At 37.8% G+C, this 25,040-nt stretch overlaps 1 protein-coding gene across 1 annotated transcript in view; it reads left to right on the top strand.

Annotated features, from left to right (window-relative positions):
* Window positions 1-24,254, top strand: part of F5 (coagulation factor V) — a 73,981-nt gene extending 49,727 nt beyond the window's left edge. Inside the window, exons 14-25 of the mRNA XM_033199898.1 lie at window positions 943-1,117; window positions 6,667-6,903; window positions 8,198-8,408; window positions 10,243-10,422; window positions 12,366-12,482; window positions 13,436-13,507; window positions 14,441-14,544; window positions 15,003-15,158; window positions 17,776-17,920; window positions 19,877-20,028; window positions 22,788-22,970; window positions 23,963-24,254. Of these exons, the coding sequence (XP_033055789.1) occupies window positions 943-1,117; window positions 6,667-6,903; window positions 8,198-8,408; window positions 10,243-10,422; window positions 12,366-12,482; window positions 13,436-13,507; window positions 14,441-14,544; window positions 15,003-15,158; window positions 17,776-17,920; window positions 19,877-20,028; window positions 22,788-22,970; window positions 23,963-24,109 (1,879 nt within the window). The 3' untranslated portion in view covers window positions 24,110-24,254. The remainder of the gene's footprint in view (window positions 1-942; window positions 1,118-6,666; window positions 6,904-8,197; window positions 8,409-10,242; window positions 10,423-12,365; window positions 12,483-13,435; window positions 13,508-14,440; window positions 14,545-15,002; window positions 15,159-17,775; window positions 17,921-19,876; window positions 20,029-22,787; window positions 22,971-23,962) is intronic.
* The last annotated feature ends 786 nt before the right edge of the window (window positions 24,255-25,040 follow it).

Here is a 25,040-nt window from a genome sequence, read left to right as displayed (position 1 = left end):
TTTTGCTGCATTGAGTTCCTTATACTTTTAATTCCTTATCAGATATTTGGTTTTCAAGAATATTGTCCCATTCCACAGGTTGTCTCTTCACTCTGTCGTTTCCTTTGCTGTGCATAAACTTTTGAGTTTGGTGGCAATCCCATTTGTCTGTTTCTGCTTTTGTTGCCTGTGCTTTTGAGGTCATATCCAAACAATCTTTGTCCACACCAGTGTCAAGAAGCTTAAGAATAATGGACATTAGCAAAAAACAAATGTGAGAAGAGTGGCTACTTTCAGGGTACAAAACATTCACCCATCCAGTGACTTTCATAAGTATGACCTTCTAATTGATCTGACCATTGTCACCTGATAGCCCCAAGCTCTGGCGCTGTCCCATTACATGGCTTTGTCTGCCTTTGATCTTAAAATTTAGAACATATGATTGCATCTGTGCATTCATTTATATGTTTGACAAAAATGTATTAAGCTCCTACTGTGTGCCAGATAATGTGCTTACCACTGGAGAGAGTATTATGAGCAAACTAGGCACAATAGCTGACCTTATAGTACTTATACCCAGTGAGAGTCAGCTATTAATAGATAATCTCACAAATAAATTATATATAATCTACCGTATATACCATAGAAATAGTATAAGAATACTACAGGAATTTACTATATATACTATAATAATACTATAGAAATATAAGGAATTGATAGAGAGACTTGACCTAGTCTGAAAGGTTATAGGAAGACTTACCTATGAAATAATATCTGAGTTAGGAATTGAAAGATATTTACTGGCTTTTGTTTTTGTTCACTTTTACATTTACTCATTTGTCCATCAAATATGTATTAAAGACCTTCTCTATGCTAGATGCTATATTTAGAAAGAGACAATTTCCTAAATTCTTTGAACAGTCTTTAATTTCTTCTTTTACACAATTAGTATTCTTATTTCAGGGAAACAGATATTGAAGACTCTGATGATATTCCAGAAGACACCGTATATAAGAAAGTAGTTTTTCGAAAGTACCTCGACAGCACTTTTACCAAACGTGATCCTCGAGGGGAGTATGAAGAGCATCTTGGAATTCTTGGTCCCATTATCAGAGCTGAAGTGGATGATGTTATCCAAGTAAGTCTTTTGAGCACTGCTAAGATCATCGGAGGAATTTCCACAAGCACCAGAGGGTTGTAAAGGTGCAGGTGGCAAGAGAGCTATAGGTGATTTGTTTATTTTCCGGGATTAATGAATAATTACATTTCTTTTCAAAGACTCCTTGTCAAACAATTTGGCAATCTTCAAGACTAAAAAAAAAAAGATCTCACTTTTTTTTAAATGCTGGAAACTATATAATCTATAGAAAATCTCTGTAATTTCTATCTAAAGCTAATCTATCTAGAGTTAACATAGAAAATTAATATATTCAAGAACAATTGAATTGGGCTTCATAGTAGTGGTGGTGGTGGTAGCAGTAGTAGTGCTAGTAGTAATAGCAATTTAGAAATATCTCCTGGTGTTTTCCTAAAAAAATAAATAAAGTGAAGTTAAATAAAATGAGTAAGGAAAGTAAAGATGTCTCTGTACCCTCCAAAAGTGAGCAAGTTTCTTCAGTGTCTTCCTAGTTCTGGTCATTTCTTTCAAAATCTTGTGTCCAGACCCAGGATTATAACTTACTTTTATAACAAAGTTTACTTTCACCATTTTTGCTAACCTCTGACGTTCAAAAACCCAGAAAGAACCCTGATTCTAAAGTAAGCTATTCTAGATTTTAAAATAGAATCTACTATACCTGTGTAAGCATTCACTACATTTTCAGTGACTATTTGCTCTTTTTAAAAATGTAAACAAGTACATAGGGATATAAGAATCTTAATTATTCTAAATTTTCCATGAAGTTATAGAAGGCAATATTCTCTCTTATGATTAGGGGATCCTTTTTCAAGATGAATGATAATTTAACACAATATTTTAAAAACTTATTCTAAGTGAAGTAACTCAGGAATCAAAAAACAGATGCTGTATGTTCTCACTTATAAATGGGAGCTAAACTATGGGTATGCAAAGGCAGACAGATTGGTATAATGGACATTGGAGATTCAAAAGGGAACGGGGGATGGATGAAAAGCTACCTCCTGTGTGCAGGGTACACTACTCAGGTGACAGGTACAACTAATATCCTAGACTTCACCACTATACAATTCATCCATGTAACCAAAAACCACTTGCATCCCTAAAGCAACTGAAGATTTTTAAAAAATTTAAAAATCAAAATAAATGCATGAAAGTCACAATTAACAAAACATCACAATTGTGAATAAAGACAGGATCAGTAACAATGTTGCATTGAGTCATACTGGAGCCTTAGGCAAAAGGAAAAAAATCAAATACTGAATCTTTGTTTTAGCCCTGGATTTCACTAGATAAAAATAACTTCATTTGCGTATTTAAAAATAATTTTAACTTTCATTTTAGATTCAGGGGGCATATGTGCAGGTTTGTTATCTGGGTATATTATGTGATGCTGATGTTTAGGGTATGATTGATCCCATCATCCAAGTAGTGTGCATAGTACCCAATAGTTTTTCAGCCCTTGCTCATCTCCCTCCTCCCACCCCGCTCTAGTAGTCCCCAGTGTTTATTGCCATCTTTATGTTCATGAGTACCCAATGTTTAGCTCCCACTTATAAGTGAGAACATGTGGTATTTGGTTTTCTATTTCTATATTAATTCACTTAGCATAACAGCCTCCAGCTGGCATTCATGTTGTTATAAAGGACATGATTGCAGTCTTTTTTATGGCTGCCTAGTATTCCATGGTGCATATATACCACATTTTCTTTATCTAGTCCACCACTGATGGGCACCTAGGTTGATTCCATGTCTTTGCTACTGTGAATAATGCTGTGATGAACATCCTAGTACATATGTCTTTTTGGTAGAACAATGTATTTTCTTTTTCTTTTTTTTTTTTTTTCGAGATGGAGTCTCACTCTGTCGCTCAGGCTGGAGTACAGAGGTATGATCTCAACTCACTGCAACATCTGCCTCCCAGGTTCAAGCAATTCTCCTGCCTCAGCCTCCTGAGTAGCTGGGATTACAGGTGCCCACGAGCATGCCCAGCTAATTTTTGTATTTTTAGTAGAGACAGGGTTTTACCATATTGGCCAGGCTGGTCTCAAACTCCTGACCTCAGGCAATCTGCCTGCCTCAGCTTCCCAAAGTGCTGGGATCACAGGCATGAGCCACTGTGCCCAGCTGAACAGTTTATTTTCTTTTTTGGCTATATACTCAGTAATAGAATTGCTAGGTCAAATTGTAGCAGGACAGGCCTCAGATGAAACCCCTCAGACACTGAGTTAAAGAAGGAAGGGCTTTATTCAGCCAGGAGCTTTGGCAAGACTCATGTCTCCAACAACCGAGCTCCCCAAGTGAGCAATTCCTGTCCCTTTTAAGGGCTCACAACTCTAAGAGGGTCCGTGTGAGAGGGTCATGATCCATTGAGCAAGCAGGGGGTATGTGACTGGGGGCTGTATGCACCAGTAATTAGAACAGAACAGGACAGGACAGGGATTTTACCAGTGCTTTTCTGTACAATGTCTGTAATCTATAGATAACATAACCAATTCGGTCAGGGGTCGATCTTTACCAGGCCCACGGTGTGGCGCCGGGCTGTCTGCTTGTAGATTTCATTTCTGCCTTTTAGTTTTTACTTATTCTTTCTTTGGAGGCAGAAATTGGGCATAAGACAATATGAGGAGTGGTCTCCTCACTTAAAATAGTAGTTCTGTTTTAAGTTCTTTGAGAAATCCCTAAACGTCTTTCCACAGTGGCTAATTTACATTCTAAGCAGCAGTGTATAAGCATTTCCTTTTCTTCACAGCCTCACCAGCATCTATTTTTTGGATTTTACTAATAGCCATTCTGACTGGTGTGAGATGGTATTTCACTGTGGTATTGATTTGCATTTCTCTGATGATTAGTGATGTTGAGCATTTTTTTCATGTTTGTTGGCTATTCGTATGTCTTCGTTTGAGAAGTATCTATTCATGTCTTTTGCCCACTTTTTTAATGGGGTTATTTGTATTTCACTTGTTCAATTGTTTAACTATCTTATAGTTTCTGGATATTAGACAGTTGTCAGATACATACTTTGTAAATATTTTTTCTATTCTGTGTCTGTTCACTTTGTAGGTAGCTTCTTTTGCTGAGAAAAAGCTCTTCAGTTTGTCAATTTTTGCTTTTGTTGAAATGCTTTTGAGGAATTAGTCATAAATTCTTTCCCAAGGCTGATATCCAGAATGGTGTTTCCTAGGTTTTCTTCTAGGATTCTTAAAGTTTGAGGTCTTACATTTAAATCTTTAATCCATCTTTTTAAAAAAAATTATACTTTATGTCCTAGGGTACATCTGTAATCCATCTTGAGTTAATTTTTGTATATGATGAATCCAGTTTCATTGGATTCATTGGGGTCCAGTTTCATTCTTTCACATATGGGTAGCCAGCTATTCCAGCACCATTTATTAAATACGAGTTCTTTTCCCCTTGTTTTTTTTTTTTTTGTTGTTGTTGTTGTTGTTGTTGTTGACTTTGTCAAAGTTCAGGCGATTGTAAGTGTGTGGCTTTATTTCTGGCTTCTTTATTCTGTTCCATTGGCCTATGTATCTGTTTTTGTATCAGTACCATGCTATTTTGGTTATTGCAGCTTTATAGTATAGTTTCAAGTCAGGTACTGTGATACCTCCAGATTTGTTCCTTTAGCGTAGGATTGCTTTGGCTATTCAGGCTCTTTTTTGACTCCATATGAATTTTAGAATAGCTTTGTCTAATCCTGAGGAAAATGATTCCAGTAGTTCTTTAAAAAATAGTGTTGAATCTGTAGATTACTTGGGGCACAATGGCTATTTTAACAATACCGATTCAATACATGAGCATAGAATGTTTTTCCATTTGTTTGTGTTACCTATGATTTCTTCGTCAGTGTTTTGTAATTCTCCTTACAGAGATCTTTCACCACTTTGGTTAGATGTTTTCCTAGGTATTTTGTGTGTGTGTGTGTGTGTGTGTGTGTTTCTATTTCTAATGGGATTGTGTTCTTGATTTTGCTCTCAGTTTGAACATTACTGATGTATAGAAATGCTACTTTGTACATTGTATTTTGTATAATTGATTTTGTACATTAATCTTGCATCCTGAAACTTTACTGAAGTCATCAGTGAAGTATCAGTTCCTGGAGAGTTTTTGTGGAGTCTTTAGGGTTTTCTAGGTACAGAATCATATTGCCAATGAAGAGAGATAGTTTAACTTCTTTTCTTCTTTCGTTGCCTTTTATTTCTTTCTCTTGCTTGATTGCTGTGACTAGAATTTCCAGTACTGTGTTGAATATGAGTGATGAGAGTGGGCATCCATGTCTTGTTCCAATTCTCATAGGGAAGGCTTTCAGCTTTTGCTCATTCAGTATGATGTTGACTGTGGGTTTGTCACAGATGGCTCCTATTATTTTGAAGTATGTTCCTTCAATGCCTAGTTTGTTGAGGATTTTTATCATGAAGAGATGTTAGGTTTTATCAAAAGCTTTTTCCATGTTTATTGAGATGATGATACTGTTTTTGTTTTTAATTTGGTTTATGTGGTGAATCACATTTATTGATTTGCATACATTGAGCCACTTTGCATCCTAGGAATGAAGCCTATGTGATTGTGATGAATTAATTTTTAATTTGCTGCTGGATTTGGTTTGCCAGTATTTTGTTGAAGATTTTTGTGTCTATGTACATCAGAGATATTGGCCGGTAGTTTTCATGATTCATTGTGTCTTTGCCGGGTTTTGTTATTAGGGTGATGCTGGCTTTGTAGAATAAAATAAGGAACAGACAATTAGGGGGTCTTTAATCACTAGAAGTTATAGAAGGGCCGGGAGGAGCTTCACAAGTCTGACTGCTGGGGTGTGAAGACTTCCCATATGGCATTTAAGTCCTTTACCATCTGGCCCCAACCTGGTCCTTTTCCAGCCTCATTTCTCACCAGGTTCCACCTGTCCCTGTGCATTTCACAGCCCAGCTCCATCCAGATCCTTCCTTGCTCTTCCCCAAACTCTTCCTTTACTCTCCTGCTCACAGGCATCCTTCTGCCCTTCTGAGAGTCTGAAATGTCTTTCTAGCTCCTGTTCATTCTACGATGGCCAATTCCATTTCTGCCAATAAACTTACCTTAATTCTTCCAACTTCTCCTAAATATTCAACCAAATCGTTCCTCCAGGGCATCGTCATCTGAACCCACTTAGACTTTGTATACAGCACCTGTTGTCTCCAGATTTGTAGTGTGGATGCCCATGTGCATGTCGTTTTTATCAGAAGCTTAAAAGCTTCTTATGAACAAGAATCAAGCCTCTTTCATCTTCATATCTTCACTACCTATCACTCTCATTTCATTAGTAGATAATGTCAGTACTTTGGCCTTGAGCCTAAGAACACGTATCTTTTGGTATTTCTGGAGAAAACTACTTGGGCCGTATCTCACAGGATGGTTGTGAAAATTAAATGAAATAATATACATAAGTTATTTTGTACCTTATATCTTAGCTCCGATTTTATAACCAGCCACTTTGGCCTATAATGCTGACATTTTTGTGGTTTAGATTTTTGTTAAGCTTAAGTACATTTGTGGATCATTCCTTTTTCTAGGTTCGTTTTAAAAATTTAGCATCCAGACCATATTCTCTACATGCCCACGGACTTTCCTATGAAAAATCATCAGAGGGAAAGACTTATGAAGATGACTCTCCTGAATGGTTTAAGGAAGATAATGCTGTTCAGCCAAATAGCAGTTATACCTATGTATGGCATGCCACTGAACGATCAGGGCCAGAAAGTCCTGGCTCTGCCTGTCGGGCTTGGGCCTACTACTCAGCTGTGAACCCAGTAGGTACTTTCATTGAAAGTTTTTCTCACTCCCCTAACCTTGTAATCTGAGTCCACCAAATGGAAGACTGGGGGTTATTTCTTGTCAAATGTCTGTCTTGCTTTTCATGAGGAATGCATAAGGGTGTGGTTAACAGTCTACATTTATCATAACCAGGGACTCTCCATGCAGCTCTTCAGATGACAGAGAGAGAAACATTTATTCAGTGGAGAGGAGGGAAGATTACTTGAATGATTGGCCATGAATTAGAATGTCTACATTTACAGAAGATGGCATTTATTTGAAATTTTCTTGAACAAATATGAGCTATGTTCTGTTCTTTCTTTATGGAAAAAAACTGCAAAGTCAAGACTCCCTTTTCTATCATTCTGCAATGCATATATACTTCAAAACAATGTTGTACACAGTATATACATACAATTTTATCTGTCAATTTTTTTTTTTTTCTTTTTTTTTTTTTTGAGACGGAGTCTCGCTCTGTCACCCAGGCTGGAGTGCTGTGGCCGGATCTCAGCTCACTGCAAGCTCCGCCTCCCGGGTTCCCGCCATTCTCCTGCCTCAGCCTCCCGAGTAGCTGGGACTACAGGCGCCCGCCACCTCGCCCGGCTAGTTTTTTGTAGTTTTTAGTAGAGACGGGGTTTCACCGTGTTAGCCAGGATGGTCTCGATCTCCTGACCTCGTGATCCGCCCGTCTCGGCCTCCCAAAGTGCTGGGATTACAGGCTTGAGCCACCGCGCCCGGCCTTTTTTATCTGTCAATTAAAAAGAGAAGCAGCTCCTTCATTTAATGCATAGTGGAAAGAGCACAGACTCAGATTTAAATTTTTACCCTGTCACGTGATGCATAATCCTAGGAAATTCCTTGACCTCTCTTAGCCTGGTATCAGAAGTTAAAAATGAGGTAATAGTACATAGTGCATGGTAAGCACTTGGTAAATACTTGTTCAATGAATGAATTTATATTTACCATATAAGATAGTTGTCACGATTAAATGAGAGATTGCAGGCAAATCATTTAATATTCTGGTAGATTCCCAATAAATAGTATCCCTTATATTATCAATTTATTATTATCATCATTGTTACTGGGATAAAGATCAACCAGAGGAAGGAGGATTATGAATACAACAGAATTAGGTGATAAATATCCAGGCTTATTACGCCATTCATTTATAATCTTCATCTTCAAATTCAGAGCCTGTCAGAAAGTTTCCTTTTTTATATGAGGAGTGACTATCAGAAGAGCAAGGAAATTCCTGAGAAAGAGACAATACAATTTACTCTCTTTTTCCAGGAAAAAGATATTCACTCAGGCTTGATAGGTCCCCTCCTAATCTGCCAAAAAGGAATACTACATAAGGACAGCAACATGCCTGTGGACATGAGAGAATTTGTCTTACTATTTATGACCTTTGATGAAAAGAAGAGCTGGTACTATGAAAAGAAGTCCCGAAGTTCTTGGAGACTCACATCCTCAGAAGTGAAAAAATCCCATGAGTTTCACGGTATTTTCCTCTGACTTTGATCTAATCTCCTAATTAAATCACACTGGGTCACAGTGATTCCTGCCCTTAGAGCTTCACAAGAGTAGACATGAGATGCTTCTGAGACAACCAGAGCTACAACTAAAACTGGTTCCTTAACATTCCAGAGGGCTGATGTAATCTGGCAGGTAACACTGTGGGTGAGGCAAAAAGAGAAAGTCTGAAAGATAGTACAGAGAAGCTGCTGCAAAACAAACCAACAGAAAACCACAACAACAAAAAGCCAGTGTGCTTCAGCTGGTAACACACATTGAAAAGGAATTAACATTGTTCTGCAATTTAAAAAGTTAATAAGCTTGTTTCTGGATCTCTAAAGGCACAAGTGTTTATATAAAAGAAATGATCACCTGTGTGTCTTTTCTAAAATAAGAATGATTCTAACAGTTTTAGCTCTCAGCAGCTACCAGGTGGCACCCAAAGCATATGAGAACAAAATGAGAGAAGAAACTAGGTACCCAGGTAATGGGAGAATAGTGGCAAGAGAGCATTTGGGTGGTCACACTGGGAAAAGTGTGCCTACTTGGAAATTCACTCAGAAATTTGGCCTGTAAGCTAGTAAATGAAACAGAAACTGAAAGGAGAAAGGTACGAGCTTGTGTTATGAATATGTAGACAGGTGTTCTCATGCCTGATATAATTTTAAGGATGCCCAAATGATCTCAACCCGTCCCTCTCCAAAAATTCACTTGCCTGGTTTCTGAAATTTCACAGCAGTTCCTCTAACTTAAGAAGAAGGAAACAAAGCACTTCCCTCACTTTGGTTTCAGTTAAATGTTTGGTAACACTAAACTTTATCTTTAAAATTTTGTGTTACATTTCTAAGGTGATCATGTTTCTCAGGAACTTTTTAAAAAAATCCACGTTTTGGCCGGGCGCGGTGGCTCAAGCCTGTAATCCCAGCACTTTGGGAGGCCGAGGCGGGCGGATCACAAGGTCAGGAGATCGAGACCATCCTGGCTAACACGGTGAAACCCCGTCTCTACTAAAAAATACAAAAAACTAGCCGGGCGAGGTGGCGGGCGCCTGTAGTCCCAGCTACTCGGGAGGCTGAGGCAGGAGAATGGCGTGAACCCAGGAGGCGGAGCTTGCAGTGAGCTGAGATCTGGCCAGTGCACTCCAGCTTGGGTGACAGAGCGAGACTCCGTCTCAAAAAAAAAAAAAAAAAAAAAAAAAAAAAATCCACATATTTTACTACAGGAAGAGTAGATAAAGCCTGAGAACCCAAGACATCTAATCTGAAAAGTGGGCAGAGGAGTTATTGTACCAATGAGAGAATAAACGTGACTTGCTATGGTTGCTGGATATACCAACTACAAACTCCTCATTTTATAAACTCCTAGACTTCCCAATTTGCCTGAAACTTTCTCTGAATTTAGAAGGCCTTAAGGTGACATGCTGCATATCTCCTTGCTGACTCTAACCCCTGGAGTTTACTTTGTCTGCCTATATTTGTGTTTATCTTTTTGTAGTTAAGGAAAATTAAGACTGTTAATGGAAAAGATACATGGGTAAAGCACAGAAGTGTAAAAGCTGGGGAAAAGAGTGATACACTGCTTGGAAAGGGAGATACCCCTGCCTTCTGCTGTAGGCTGGTGTGAATGATATGAGAAGGACTAGTGGTTCTGCTTCAGCCTCTCACTAATATGACATACAAGAGGGCCCTTTCCATGGCTAGGTAGGCCTGAGAATGCAGAATCATGAGGAAGATGGGTGTTGAGTGCATTGCCCCATATTTCCTTACCAGTTGCCCTGTGTCAACAGATTTTTAACTGATTTCAACTCTTTGTCCTTTCAGCCATTAATGGGATGATCTACAGCTTGCCTGGCCTGAGAATGTACGAGCAAGAGTGGGTGAGGTTACACCTGCTGAACATAGGCGGCTCCCAAGACATTCACGTGGTTCACTTTCATGGCCAGACCTTGCTGGAAAATGGCAATAAACAGCACCAGTTAGGGGTCTGGGCCCTTCTGCCTGGTAAAGACTTGGGAAATGGAAAGAGGTCCCTGCTAAGAAATACAGGGAAAAGGCAATCATAGCATCTGTTACTCCTTCTTATTTCTTCCTTGTGCATATACTTCCTAAGGGGTCAGAACACAGGGTTCTGGCATAGAGCCTAGGCAAACCCATAGACCCCAAGTATATACGGAGTACAAAAATGTCACCTAATTTATGAACTATTTGCAGCACCACACAGGCTAAATGTATGACCCAACTCAGTTGCTACATAACATGCAGTTTCTCCCAAGCCACTGTGTGTCATACAGATGAGGTCTCAAGCAGATAAAAAAATGAATCCCACAGGGCTCAGGCAGCTACAGCTATCTCTGCTGGGAGGGTTTCCAGATTCTTCAGTTCTGCTCTTCCTCTAGGCTCTAGCACCCTAGTATCTTTGAGCAAGTGACTCAAGGAATCATATTTTTAAACTGACTTATAGACTGTTTGAAGGGGAAAATATTTTTTAAAAATAGTTACAAAAGTTAAAGAATAACAAAGGTATTTAGAGCTTTTCATGTGCAAAATAAAGATAAATGTAGATTTAAACAATCTACAATTCTACAGAAGGGATGTTTCTGTGCCAATGAGTTGTTTGTACGTGTATCTACTTATGCAGCAGGTGTGTGGGTGGGGCTGTGATGCCAGATGCCAAATTCTCAAACTTCAGTGGATGTAATAAAAACCTAGGAAGTCGGTTAAAATGCACATGTGAAAGCAGAGGGATTTTGTTCTCAGAGACTTTAAGGTAGATTTTGGGCAGAATTCCCAGGAGTCGTATTTTTAACAAGCAGCCTTCTTCTATTTTGCCTTCTATTAAAAGTAATGGCAAAAACTGCAATGATAGTTTGCACCAACCTAATACACGCTGCCTGAGGATCTAGTGAAGGCAGTCCCTCGACAGCACTTTGAGTGAGGTTGTGTGAATCTGCCTCAGATGCAGGCACAGAAGTCCCAATGGACTGGTTTGATTAAGAGCAGAGAAAAAAAGAGGGTTCTTGTTGGTTTTTCACATGCCAGTAACTCACTAATACATCTAGAGAGTATTGTATTGTATTAATACAATAATCAATAGATAATTAATCTATCGTATTAAAATCAGAGACAGAAGAGATTCAGTCAAATTCTCTCATTTTTTCATTGAGTATTAGAAGATCAATCATTCTTCCCATATAAGCCTAGAGACAGACTGAGAAGCTAGGATTGGCTAGTGTCTCTAAATCTGCAAACCTAAATACTTGCACTGGAGAGAGGAAAACTGGAGATCTTTTTCAGTGGGTTTGAGGAAGACAACCATATCTATTCATTTTCACCCACAATCTGGGAAAGAGTCATAAATTATAGTCAACAGAATTTAAATATTAACTGCCAGGGGGTAATGTTAAATACTAGAATGGATAGCCAGAGGTTTTAGAAATCTCATTCTTTCAGTGTTTTTTTCTGAACAATTTATGTAAATCTCTAGTCACATATGTAAGCTTTATGGAAAATTTGAAAACACGGAGGAAGAAGATTTTATTTTGATTTTCTTATATAAAAAAGAGAAAAAAGCAAAATGAAGAGAGGGAAAGGAAACATGTATGATATTTTTGAGGCCCAATGATGTCATTCGAGGTCACTTTGATACTTAGGACTGTGAAGCTGTATTGTGTGTGAGTTAACTTGTAACATTATATTTAGATAAGTGAAAGTTTCTTCTAGTGAGGCATGGTAGAGATTTTAAAAATTTCTTTAGTTATCTCTGTGTGTGTGTTGTTATTGTTTTGTTTTTATCTGTTATACTTGTAGTCCTACCTAAAGAAAAATGGGTAAATTCTATTTGAAAGTCTCTTGTGAAGCAGGAATTTTAGGATTCATAGAGAACTATCAACCACAATATTTACTTGTTAATTTTTGCAAATGTAATGTTGTTCTTTTTATTTTAGGTGCATTTAAAACTCTTGAAATGAAGGCATCAAAACCTGGCTGGTGGCTCCTAAACACAGAGGTTGGAGAAAACCAGAGAGCAGGGATGCAAACGCCATTTCTTATCATGGACAGAGGTATCACGAGAGCCATGTGATATTTGGTTTAGCAGGAGAGTGCCTATTAGTAGAGTATTACCAACTTTTAGATTGGAAATATTCAACTCTAAGAACTCTGATGTGACAAAGGCATAATTTGTAGCCATAGTTGCTTTTATTCTGGTCCATGGTCTGATTGCATTGAAAACACAGCGGTCAGATCAAAAGCATTCCTCTCAATTGGGAAACCTACGTAAAGCATCCTTCTTCATCATTTGTGATCCATGGGCAAGTGCATGTAAGAAATTCTCCAGGTTCCAAGAGTTGAGGAGGGAAAAGGTCACAGGAATTTAACAATGACTGAGTCACTAAACTTGACATTTCAGCTTTTAGGAAACACAGTTTTCATCTGTCCATCTATTCACTAACATCCAGGTAGCACAGTGGCTGGTATCCCTTCCTTAATCAGGATATAAATAATCTTGTAACTTTGAGGTCAACTTTTGAGAACATAGTCTCATGAGGGCTAGAACTTTTTTTTTTTTCATATTTTTGTATTTTGTATTTTTATTTTTTTGTAGAGAAGAGGTTGCCCAAGATGGTGTCAAACTCCTGGCCTCAAGTAATCCTCCCCCTCGGCCTCCCAGAGTGCTAGGATTACAGGCATGAGGCACTGCACCTAGCCATGGATAGTACTTAATGTTGTAAAATAGCAAAGTTAAGATAAAAGCAGAAGAAACTCAGTTTAAAACATGATTACATTTCAGGATTTCAGTTGTTTTCTTCTGTGATGCTACTATATCTATTAAAGCACCAGTCTTGTTAGTGCATTTACCATTTTATAATCAGATATATTTAAGTCAGGGTCACACAAGGTAGGTAAAAATATCTAATTACTGACCTGTCAGAAACATAATCCCTAACCATGGAGTTTTACTTTATTATATATATTTTCTAAGCAAAAATTATTCATTTTTTCCTGTTTTTCATAGACTGTAAGATGCCAATGGGACTAAGCACTGGTATCATATCTGATTCACAGATCAAGGCTTCAGAATTTCTGGGTAAGTTGTAGCACCATGGTCTGTGAATGGAACCTCCTACAATTGTGCAGCATGCAGCCTATGAAACCATACATGACAACCTATCTATGAATCAGTTCTTCTCTTTATGCTTTTCTCTACTACAATATAGTGACGCAGCTCCATTTGGGGTACACATATGGTAAAGGAAGGAACACTGTGACAGGACCTAAAGGCCTGTTAGTGTGCTCTTAACACTGCCACCCCTTCTGGTGTATAATGTTCCCAAAGAGTCTTTTCCAGGAGAAACCAATAGCTGGGGGTCATTGAGTTCTCTACATAAAGAGCCCAGCCTCTCTGCAGGGATTTGGCAAGGATCAGATAGCTTACTCTTATAACCACGTGCCCATTTCCAAACTCTCCTCAGTCACCTTTTCTGGGTTTGACCACACATGTAGTATTTCAGCCAGATTCACAGGGTCTTATCAGCTAAGCATTGTAGTCCCCATTAATATGGCCCTTTGCCTGTGGCAACCATTCACCTATTCAGAAAACTTTGTTGAACCTTCACTATGTGGCAGGAACTCCTCCAAAGTTTTCTCACACTGCCTGTAAGCCCTTTCCAAGATCAAGAGGTCATCATCAAGAGGATGATCAGGCTCCCATATACCCCTTCCATGTCTTCCTGTTAGGCAGGCACATTCAGCATTAGGAACATCAACATAACAGAAAAAAAAACAAACATGACCTGTGTGCAAGAAAGGGAATAGATGGTGGCTGGCAGCTGACCAAACACAGACCTGAAGCCCAGGTTTCATCATCAAGGACTGGCTTAGTAGCTGAGGCCCATGCCTAGACTTCTGACTACAACACAGGTCCTCCAAGGATCTGGTTTTCCAGTGGATTAAACTCACTTGAGAAATTGCTGAGTTTTAAAAAAATTCAGAATAAATATTTTTCTTCCCTTGAGTTTAGGTTACTGGGAGCCCAGATTAGCAAGATTAAACAATGGTGGATCTTATAATGCTTGGAGTGTAGAAAAACTTGCAGCAGAATTGGCCTCTAAACCTTGGATCCAGGTTTGTTTAATAGACTGATAATATTTACTGCTATTGTAATAATAAAAATGAAAGTGATTTAGTAATTCCTTCTTGTTATTTTTCTTGCAATGTTGTTAGGGGAAATAGCAAGTACTAAGTGCGAGGCACCGTTCTAAGTACTTTATGTCCTTAAAATCAACCCTCTGAGGTTGGTTCTAATAATATCTTGTTTTATAGATTAAAAAACAAAAGGCACAGAGATACTAACTGCCTTCCCAAAGTAACTCATAGCTAATTAGTCATTGAGTTGGTACTAATGTGCACAAATCTAGGTACTCTGTGCACAAATATGGATTACATGTAGTCATTGTATCAGTTTGCTAAGATCTTATGTGCTAGCTCTTTAGTTCTGGAGAAAGCTGATTGTATGATGAATTTAGGCAGTGTGTGACTTGTTGACAAGGACAGTTCTTTTTACTGGCTTTCCTATATTGCAGGTGGACATGCAAAAGGAAGTCATAATCACAGGGATCCAGACCCAAGGTGCCAAACACTACCTGAAGTCCTGCTATACCACAGAGTTCTATGTGGCTTACAGTTCCAACCAGATCAACTGGCAGATCTTCAAAGGGAACAGCACAAGGAATGTGATGGTTTGTGTGCATCTTTCTATCTGAATCTCTAGACTCAGTCTAGGATTATTATGACTATGCCTAATGATTATGTATTTTAAAAAATACCTTTCTGGGTATTAGAACTGTGAATGGCTTTCTAAGGGTCATATGGAGAAGAGCAGTAATACGATGGGTCTGTGTCTTACAAATTAAAGAGAGAAGCAGGGTTACTGAAACTTCAAAATCCCACAAAACTTTAAAAAATAATGTTATCATCAAATAAAATACCCAGATTTCTCAGACTGGCCAATGGTGTATGGCAGAGTAGAACATCTGGTCTTGTGCCTCAAGGAGCTCATGCTAAAACTTGGCTACCAAGACTTTTGATTTTACTATTGCAGTTTGTTTTGTTCTTTATTTCAGTGTACCTGAAGTAAATGGTAGTGTTAATGCTAGTAAGCCTCTGAGGCAGTGTGATTCTCAGACTTTTTGGGGGGCCACTCCTGAGAAATGGCATCCTCCTCCTTGCTCTTCCAGGGGCTCAGTGGGAAGCCCTAACTCTTCTCCTCGTCTCTATTCCTTTCCCCAAAGAAACCTACCTGAATGCAAGGAGTCTGCCTGCCATTATTATACTGATAGCCTCGAGTCTGTTTCTGCTTATATTTTATATAAAATTATTTACTGTTTATTAGTTACCTATTTTTAATAATTATTTATAATATGTCTCAGAACCATTGAAATCCTAAATTATGGTTCTTACTAATGAGTATTATGAGAGAAAACACAGATTACAGTTGAGTCCATAGCATAAAGATTTTGTCATCTATGTTCATGAGAGGATATTGGTATATAGTTTTATTTTTTTCGAATTGTCTTTTGATACCTCAGTTATACTAGCTTCATAAAATTGGTAAGCATGCTCTTCTATTCTATATTCTGGCTTCAAAAAATTGGTAAGCATGCTCTTCTATTCTATATTCTGGCTTCATAAAATTGGTAAGCTTGCTCTTTTCTACATTCTAGGAGAAAATGTCTGCAATTGGTATTAATTCTTTAAATATTTGGTAGGAATCACCAGTGGAACCATCTGGGCCTGCAGATTTCTTTTTGGGCAGTTTTTAAGTTACGAATTCTATGTCCTAAATAGTTACAGGGCCATTCAAATTATCTGTCATATTGGGTGAATTGAAATACTTTCTATATTTCAATTAATTGGTCAATTCCCTCTGTGTTGTTAAGTTTATGTGTGTAGAGTGGCTTGTATATTCCCTTATCCTTTTTCTTGTTTGTAGTGATTTTGCCTGTTTCATCTCTGATGTTGTCAACTGCATCTCCTTTCTTTTTTTTTGTGAATCTTGCTAGAGATTTGTCGATTTAAAAAAAATCTTCTTGGCCAGGCGCAGTGGCTCACGCCTGTAATCCCAGCACTTTGGGAGGCTGAGGCAGGCAGATCACGAGGTCAAGAGATCAAGACCATTCTGACCAACATGGTGAAACCCTCTACCAAAAATATTTTAAAACATTAGGCATGGTGGCACACACCTGTAATCCCAGCTACTTGGGAGGCTGAAGCAGAAGTATTGCTTGAATCTGGGAGGCAAAGGTTGCAGTGAGCCGAGATCTCGCCACTGCACTCCAGCCTGGTGGCAGAGTGAGACTCTGTCTCAAAAAAAAAAAAAAAAAAAATCTTCTCAGTTTTTCTCAGCCCTGTTTTATTGATTTTTCTCTATTGTTTTTCTGTTTTCAATATTACCAATACCTGCTCCAATCTTCTGTTTTAAAAAGTTGGCTTTTTCTGACATTGCTCTGTCAGGAAAAGGGCTAGGGCACAGCCTGGTTACTGCCAAGTGGGGATCAAAGTCCAGTTTCCCTACTCCACTGCCACCTAAGAAGGGATTGTTCCTTGGTGACTGGATGGGAAGGGGAGTTCCCCATTTGGCCTCCACTGACACTTAGGGGCAGGAGCTTTATTAGGGGCTGGAAATGAAAGCCCTAAATCCCCACGTGGCCTTTTCTGACACAACCCCAGTAAGAGTGTTGGGGTGCCTCTTTAGCCTCATGAGCATAGAAGTCTAGGCTTCCCATTCAGCCTTTGCTGTTGTGGGTTAGGGAGGGGCCTCAGCTTTTTCTGTGGTGTTTGACTAAAGGAGGGAAGTCAGTATCCACAAGTTTTCTATTATATCTTGCTAGGCTTCCCTTTACTGGTACTTTGGTTAGAGAAAGCAGATTTTATTTGGGCTTTTTCAGTCTGTACTCATTGGTGTTTCCAGGTTCCCGGCTTCTTCATCTCTAAGTCTGGGATTTATGAGGCAAAAAGAAAATTCAGGACACTCACCACCATTTTGTTCCTTCCAAGAACTCTAGTCAGTCTGTCTTCTGAGCTCTTTTCTCCTGAAAAGATGTTCCCCCTTCTTAGGTGTCTCTTAGCTATAATGTCCAAAGTTTTTAGTTGTACTTACTGGAAGGAATAGGGCAAAGTACATATATACAATCTTCCCGGAAGTGGAATTATCCCCAAGTATATTTTATAACCAAATTGATTTAGTTCAGGCCCCATGAAAATGTAGTATTATAATATGAAATTAGATCAAAATTTTATTATAAAGTCACTTTATAGATCACTGTTACATAACTAAACTTTCTTCTTTTCTTCTAGTATTTTAATGGCAATTCAGATGCCTCTACAATAAAAGAGAATCAGTTTGACCCACCTATTGTGGCTAGATATATCAGGGTCTCTCCAACTCGAGCCTATAACAGACCTACCCTTCGATTGGAGTTGCAAGGTTGTGAGGTAAATGGTAAGGTACAAAGATGCATTATTTTCTCACTGCCACACAAAGAATCAAGATTTGGGAGGTATAGGAGAATGAGTAGAATTTTTAGTTCTCTTCAGTGATTTAGGCTCCTAGGAAAACCTTTGTGAAACAGAGGTTCTACTCGGGTAAACTCTCAGTGTGATCTAGACCAAGAATGGTTCTGCCAATCAGAGGGCCAACAGCATCTCTCTGAAGAAAGTGCCTGGATTATATAGACACATCACAACTCTCCAAGGAAGGGGTCTAATTTGGAATTATCTCCATCAGCCCATTTTCAATAAGACCTACCTGAGATTCAAACCAGGCCTGACTCTTCCAAGTCCTCCAGGTCACTCAGACTTCAATGTCATGACAGCATCTGGCAACATCACTGTCATATATGTGGTGTTCAATGAGTGTTTTTGAAATCTGAATCGGCTTCCCAACTTCCTGAAACCATGATTCGTCTTTATATTTTCTTTAATACCCTATGTAGGTACTCAAGTCTTTTCTATGTTAGCTGCTATTTCTTAGGGGCTGTAATGTGACCTGTGGTATAAATAAATCCAGGTAATCATAAATAGTCATATTAAAATTCTGCTATATGTAACAAGGATGTCTAAGAGTCTTAACTGTTCTTCTTGGATTCTTCAAGCAGTGCTTTCCAATATTTTTTACTTCAAACCACACAAAGAAAATAATATCTGCCTGGCATTCTGAGGTAAAAGAGTGAAGTAGTAATCCTAAGGCTTGACTGATCCAGGCCCCACTTGGCTGTTCAAGGGCTGGAGGTGGGAAGAGGGATAAATAAATCGGCACACTAGAAACCTGCTGTGGCACACCTGTTGGGAGTTGCAGTACTTCCCTTTGGGTGGAGAGAAGAAGCCATGATTTACACTGGAGAAAGTAGCTGAACGCTGGAATCAGTTTCTTATTGAAGCAGATAATGGCACAGTATACCCTTGGATGGATAAGGGTATTTTGCCGATGTCCAGATAGCAGTAGTCTATAACATCTCCCAAATAAAACACAAATCTTGTATCAGCAGGACCACCCCTTGAAACAGTTCCATAAGTCATTGTGTTTTAGTCTTTCCATATGGTATAAATAGACTTGTTCAGATCCTAATAAACTACCCTAAAAGTGACATTCAACTCTGCTAATTTATTTAAAATATCTATTTTTTATACAAGAAGCATTATTTTCTTCTTATTCATTTTCTTGATACTTAGGTAATTATTAGCAGCGGGTATTATTTTTAGGGCTCTTTTTTTTTTTTTCATGGAGTAAGTAAGGCATCACTTCAAGAAAATTTCTGCATGATTTACCAACAAGAACAAGGTATCACAGAGATGATGGGCAGTCAGCCAGGTTCACTCACTAGTTATGTTTCTTACAGTCACAGGTCTGCCTTGCTGCCTATGATATTCAAATTACACCTTGGAAAAATTCCAAAGAGTGCATAACTTGAATTACCCTCTAAGGATTGAAACAGAAAATATTAAATAGTGAATGAGGGTCCATTGTATCTTCTTTGTAGCTTTTGTTAGAAGAAACAGAGTGTTTTTATATATAGATAGTTTAGGATTATTGTCACCCCAAAGCAAAGACCAAAGTTTCCATGACTCTCAGAAGGAGGAAGTGAGTTTAAATGTTTAGAACATGGTGTTTGGTATCAGATTGTTTGAGCTCAATTCAGTTTCTGATTCTTCTGGCTGTATTACCTTAGACAAATTACTGTGTTTTGCTGTACTAAAATGGAGATATTTATGAGTATTAAATAATACATGTAAATCCTAAGAACAGTATTTGGCACTTGGATTCAATGAATCTTCATTTTTGTGATTATTGTTTTTGTCATTCATTGATAGTAATATTATTTGTTATCTCCTCTGCACTGCAAAATGCCATGCAGGGAATATTGGTGTATAATTAATCACATTACTTTTCTTTTGATAGGATGTTCCACACCGCTGGGTATAGAAAGTGGAAAGATAGAAAACAAGCAAATCACAGCTTCTTCGTTTAAAAAATCTTGGTGGGGAGATTACTGGGAACCCTTCCGTGCCCGTCTGAATGCCCAGGGACGTGTGAATGCCTGGCAAGCCAAGGTGAAGTATACTCTATGCATGGTGTTCTTTTAGCACTCCAGAAGAATGCAAAGGCCCTCACTACCACGAACATGAGGATCTGTTTCTGCAGATTAAAATCCTAGGTCCAAGAGTCTAGGATATCTGTGGACTTGATAGTTTCGACTATAACTTTGGCTCAGAGAGAAGTCATTTATCATCTCTGTGGGTTTTGGTCTAGTCTTGATTTAAACCAATAATAAGCAAATTTATTTTGCTGCAAAGGGATAGATAGTAAATATTTTAGTCTTTGTGGGCCATACATTCTCTGCCGTAACTACTCAACTCTGCCATTGTAGCAGGAAAGTAGCCATAAACAACATGTAAATGAATGAGCTAACTGTGTTCTAATAAAACTTTGTTTACAAAAAACAGGCAGTGGGCCAAATTTGGCCCATGGATCATAGTTTGCCAGCTCCTCATTTAGATAGCTTACATTAGTGATAAACAAATGATTTATATTTGCACCATCATCTCTTATTTTTTCTTTACAACTTAGCAATATTTTTTCATTTTCTTAAATGAAATGTCATTTAAACTTTTTTATTCTCTTCCCCATCCTCCTTATTTTAAGAGCTTTGTGATATTTCTTGAGACAACTAGAAGCATAGTAAAATGTTGCAAAACCAGAGTTATAAAATCAGTGATCTAAGTTAAACAAACACCTTCCAGAGAGTTATACCATCCCTGATAATTAGCCCACTGAATAATTCAGGTGATTTAATTTTGGAGTAACTCTTAGTAGTTGACTCATTTTTATTAATTCTTTAAATGACCTGAGATATCAGAATAGCATGGATAACTTGATGATCCCTTCAGCCAACTAAATCCAAATTCCCTACTTTCTACCCTCATATCTCCCTCCCTTAAGATACCTACACTCCAATTTCCTGACTTTCTATAGAATTCCAGGACCTATCCTTAAATTAGGCCACCAGAAAGGAAAAAAGAATTGTGGTGCTGGTGGAGTAAATAGAAAAGATTGGATTCCACACAGTCTTGGGAACTGATATCTGTGTCTTGAAACTCATTCTGGAATCACGGAATCACAGAATGTTACAATAGCAAGGAGCAAAGCATCTGGTCTAGATTTTTCCTTTTGAGTCTAAATACACAGGAGATTAAATAATTTTAGCTTAGTTTGGTAGCAGAATCAGGACTAGAATCCCATTCTCCCAGTAAACAGGCCATGCGCCTTCCACCATTTGTAGCAGCCCAAATACCTCATTTTGCAATTTTGTAGAGGGCAAAGCTGACACCCAGAGAAGTTAAAATAATAAAAATAGTGTTATATTACATTATATTTATATAATTTACATAGCAATATAAATAATAATTAAAGAGATGTTATCCAATTCTTTTTCAGATGACTCTTTAGACTTGTTCATGGTATAACCTTGTCACCCCATACTTCATTTTACAATCTTTTAAAAAAATTTGCACTCTCTATAATTTGCTCTTAGTCTTTGTAATATAACAAAGGCCTCAAAGATAAAATGGTAATTTTTAATGCTGTTATTTCAAAGTTAGAATTCGGGATCAGAAATACGTGTTTTACTTAACCCCCTTCCACTCACATGAAATGTCTTTATATGGTCTCTTTAGAGAGGTTGAAAATCAAAGCTGGACATATGCAGGGATGCACACAGATGCTGTTCTCTCCATAACTAAAATGTCTCTACCTCTTTTATGCCTGTGAAAACTTCTAGCTGGTAATACTCTGTATCACTGGTACAACTTTGATTTGAAGACACACTAAAATATCACCCACATGTCGCTAGAGGATGTTATAGACTTACAAGTTTTCTCATATAATCATTCTAATTCAGTTAATTTGCTTTTAAAATACATATAGCATGTGAATTTTTGTATATACACATACACATATATATACACATACACCTAAGTATGTGTGGGTGATGTTGAAGAAACATACCAATATTATTTCCTTTATAATTGAATGAGGCTATGGTAGATGACAAATCTCCCAAAGGTAAAAATTGATCTCGGATTACTCTAAAACTCAGTTTAGACCTTCTGATCTTTCTGCAAACGCATATCACCAACCATGTGATTAGGCATTTTGTTAGGCCGGAGACAGGACAATAACTGTACTGTGTATCAAGCTCTACTTATTGTTTCATCAGGTCTCTCAAATATTATGTTTATTTGAAATATCAGAAGAAATTGAACTGTTTCTGCTATTTGACATTAACAGAGGGAAAGAGAAGTTGGGTTTTGTAAAATAGGTGAAATAGAGAGAGGATGCTATCCAATTATTTCCCAGATAACCCTGTAGCAATATTACCAGAGTATTTAAAGAAATTTGCTTAAGAAAATAATATTTACAGATAACTCAGCAGTTTAATAATTTTTCCAAATAAAACTCATGTATTCATTCATTTATTCAACAACTATTTATTGAACACCAGCTGGGTGTCTTAACATTGTGGTGAGTAACAGGAAACAAAATTAAATAAGCCTCTACCCTCAAGCAGTAAGAAGGAATACTAAGAAGGAAACAATTATAGTACAATGTATGAAATACTTCAATAGAAATTTATACACATATTGTGGCAACAAAGAAGAAAGAGGGAAAGTTTCTAGGAGACAGTGAATCCTAAGGGATAAGATAGAACAAAATCCTTTTGAGCTCTGTGCTTTTTTGCATATCTTGGTCTAAAAAAAAAAGCAAAGGTTTTAACATCTTCCTTATCAATGTGCTTTTGTCATTTTCATAGGCAAACAACAACAAGCAGTGGCTACAAATTGATCTACTCAAGATCAAGAAGATAACAGCAATTACAACACAGGGCTGCAAGTCTCTGTCCTCTGAAATGTATGTAAAGAGCTATACCATCCACTACAGTGACCAAGGAGTGGAATGGAAACCATACAGGCTGAAATCCTCCATGGTGGACAAGGTAGAGTGGCATCTGGGCAAAGAGAAAGCAATCTGAAGACTGTGCTATGATGAGAATAACAGCATTTTGCATTTGACAAATATGCACTGACATGTACCACCTCTTTAAGTCTTCTGAATCTTAGTTCTTCAGGTGCCTGTTCTCAGACAAACTCCTGGCTGTCTGTTTCGGTTTGTTTTATTTCTCACTACACCAGGTTGCCCCCATAGGAAGATAAATATCATTGTCACAAAAAAATAGTGATTTCATTTCTGGTGTGTGTAAACCTTGGGGAACTTGATGACAATGGAGGGGGGAAATTATACAATTTAGTTGAGGATATAAGGTACATGCCAACAAGGATAAATAAATTAAAATGCCTAGTCAAATTTTAAATGTTGGCAATAGTTAACCATTTATTGGTGACCACTTCCTGGCACTTACTATGCACTTACTTTTACATACATTTTTAAATCTTTGCAATGACTTCTGTGAGGTGAAATTTTATTATCCTCACTTTGCCGATGAGGAAATGAAGAATCAGAGAATAAGTAACTTGTTCAGTCATACAGCTAATACAAAGGGGCTGAAGGCAAAAATGGTTTTCCAGCTGCTCCACAGCACCATGTGAGTCTTGTTGATTTTTCCCCAATTTAACTCAGATCACTGGTGAGATGAAATCTATCTGGCATGTGATTTCATAACTGATGGAGGATCATCTCTGTGATAGTGTTCTATGTGTTCTTTGATATGCTCATTTTGAGCTAATAGGATAAAAAATGATCCGGGTTGGTTGTGATGGCTCATGCCTGCAATGCCAACACTTTGGAAGGCTGAGGAGAGAGGATTACTTGAGCCCAGCAGTTCAAGGCTGCAGTGAGCCATGATTGTGCCACTGGACTCAAGCCTGGGCAACAGAATAAGACCCTGTCTAAAAAAAAAACAAACTTATCTGTAAGATTTTTGTTTCCATTTATGCTGTCATTAAAGATTTTCTCTTATTTTGCTTTCAGATTTTTGAAGGAAATACTAATACCAAAGGACATGTGAAGAACTTTTTCAACCCCCCAATCATTTCCAGGTTTATCCGTGTCATTCCTAAAACATGGAATCAAAGTATTGCACTTCGCCTGGAACTCTTTGGCTGTGATGTTTACTAGAACTGAATATTCAAAAACCCCTGGAAGAGGTTCTTTAAGACCTCAAACCATTTAGAATGGGCAATGTATTTACTCTGTGTTAAATGTTAACAGTTTTCCACTATTTCTCTTTTTTTCTATTAGTGAATAAAATTTTATACAAGAAGCTTTTATAATGTGTCTCCTTGCTACCAGTAAGTAAGATAATGGCTATTAATTCTGCATTAATTTGAATACAGATAGGAAAATATCAAGAACCAACAAGAAAAGGGCTTATCTTTCTTAGTTATTAAAAATGCTATGAAGTAACATTTATGTGGTTAAAATGCTTCATTATAACTCTTTTAAATCCTATACACATTAATAAAACAGATATTACTTTAAATAATAATTGATAGACCTGGATAACTTTCATTTCTACATTTTTCTTTAACTATGATTTAACAGCAAAGGAAACAAAGACATGATTTTTTAATGGTTTTTCTTCACAGTGAAGAGAACAACAATATTATCAAATGAAATAGGTACTTAAAATATCCTGTCTTTCCTATATAACAATGCTTTTTTCTGACTTTCCCTGAGGAAAGAAATAGCCAAGCATGTTTCCAGTAGCCCCATTGAAATTGTGAATCTGTCCTGTTCTCCCTAGGGACTGCACACATTGATATTCAAGGTTGGTGGTCATTATATATGGAGCAGAACTAAAATAACCATGGTAGAACTGAATGTGTAATGTTGGCTTTATTCTAGCTGGTACTATATGGCACACAGTTTCAAAACATAAGTTCACCTACGGGAAAGCTCAGACCTGTAAAACAGAGCATGGGAACTGCTGGTCTAAACGCAGTTGTTCCTGCTGGAACAGACCTCTGGTCAAACTGGCAAGCAGTTAACATTTTCTTTCAGGGCCCTCCTCTCTATGGCCTCAACTTCCTCCTCTCTCTTCCAGCAA

The sequence above is a fragment of the Trachypithecus francoisi genome, unplaced genomic scaffold, assembly GCF_009764315.1.
Source record: "Trachypithecus francoisi isolate TF-2019V2 unplaced genomic scaffold, Tfra_2.0 Lachesis_group5, whole genome shotgun sequence".
Lineage (NCBI taxonomy): Eukaryota > Metazoa > Chordata > Mammalia > Primates > Cercopithecidae > Trachypithecus > Trachypithecus francoisi.
Note: the sequence above shows the minus strand (reverse complement) of the source record. Positions and strands in the feature narration are given on the sequence as shown.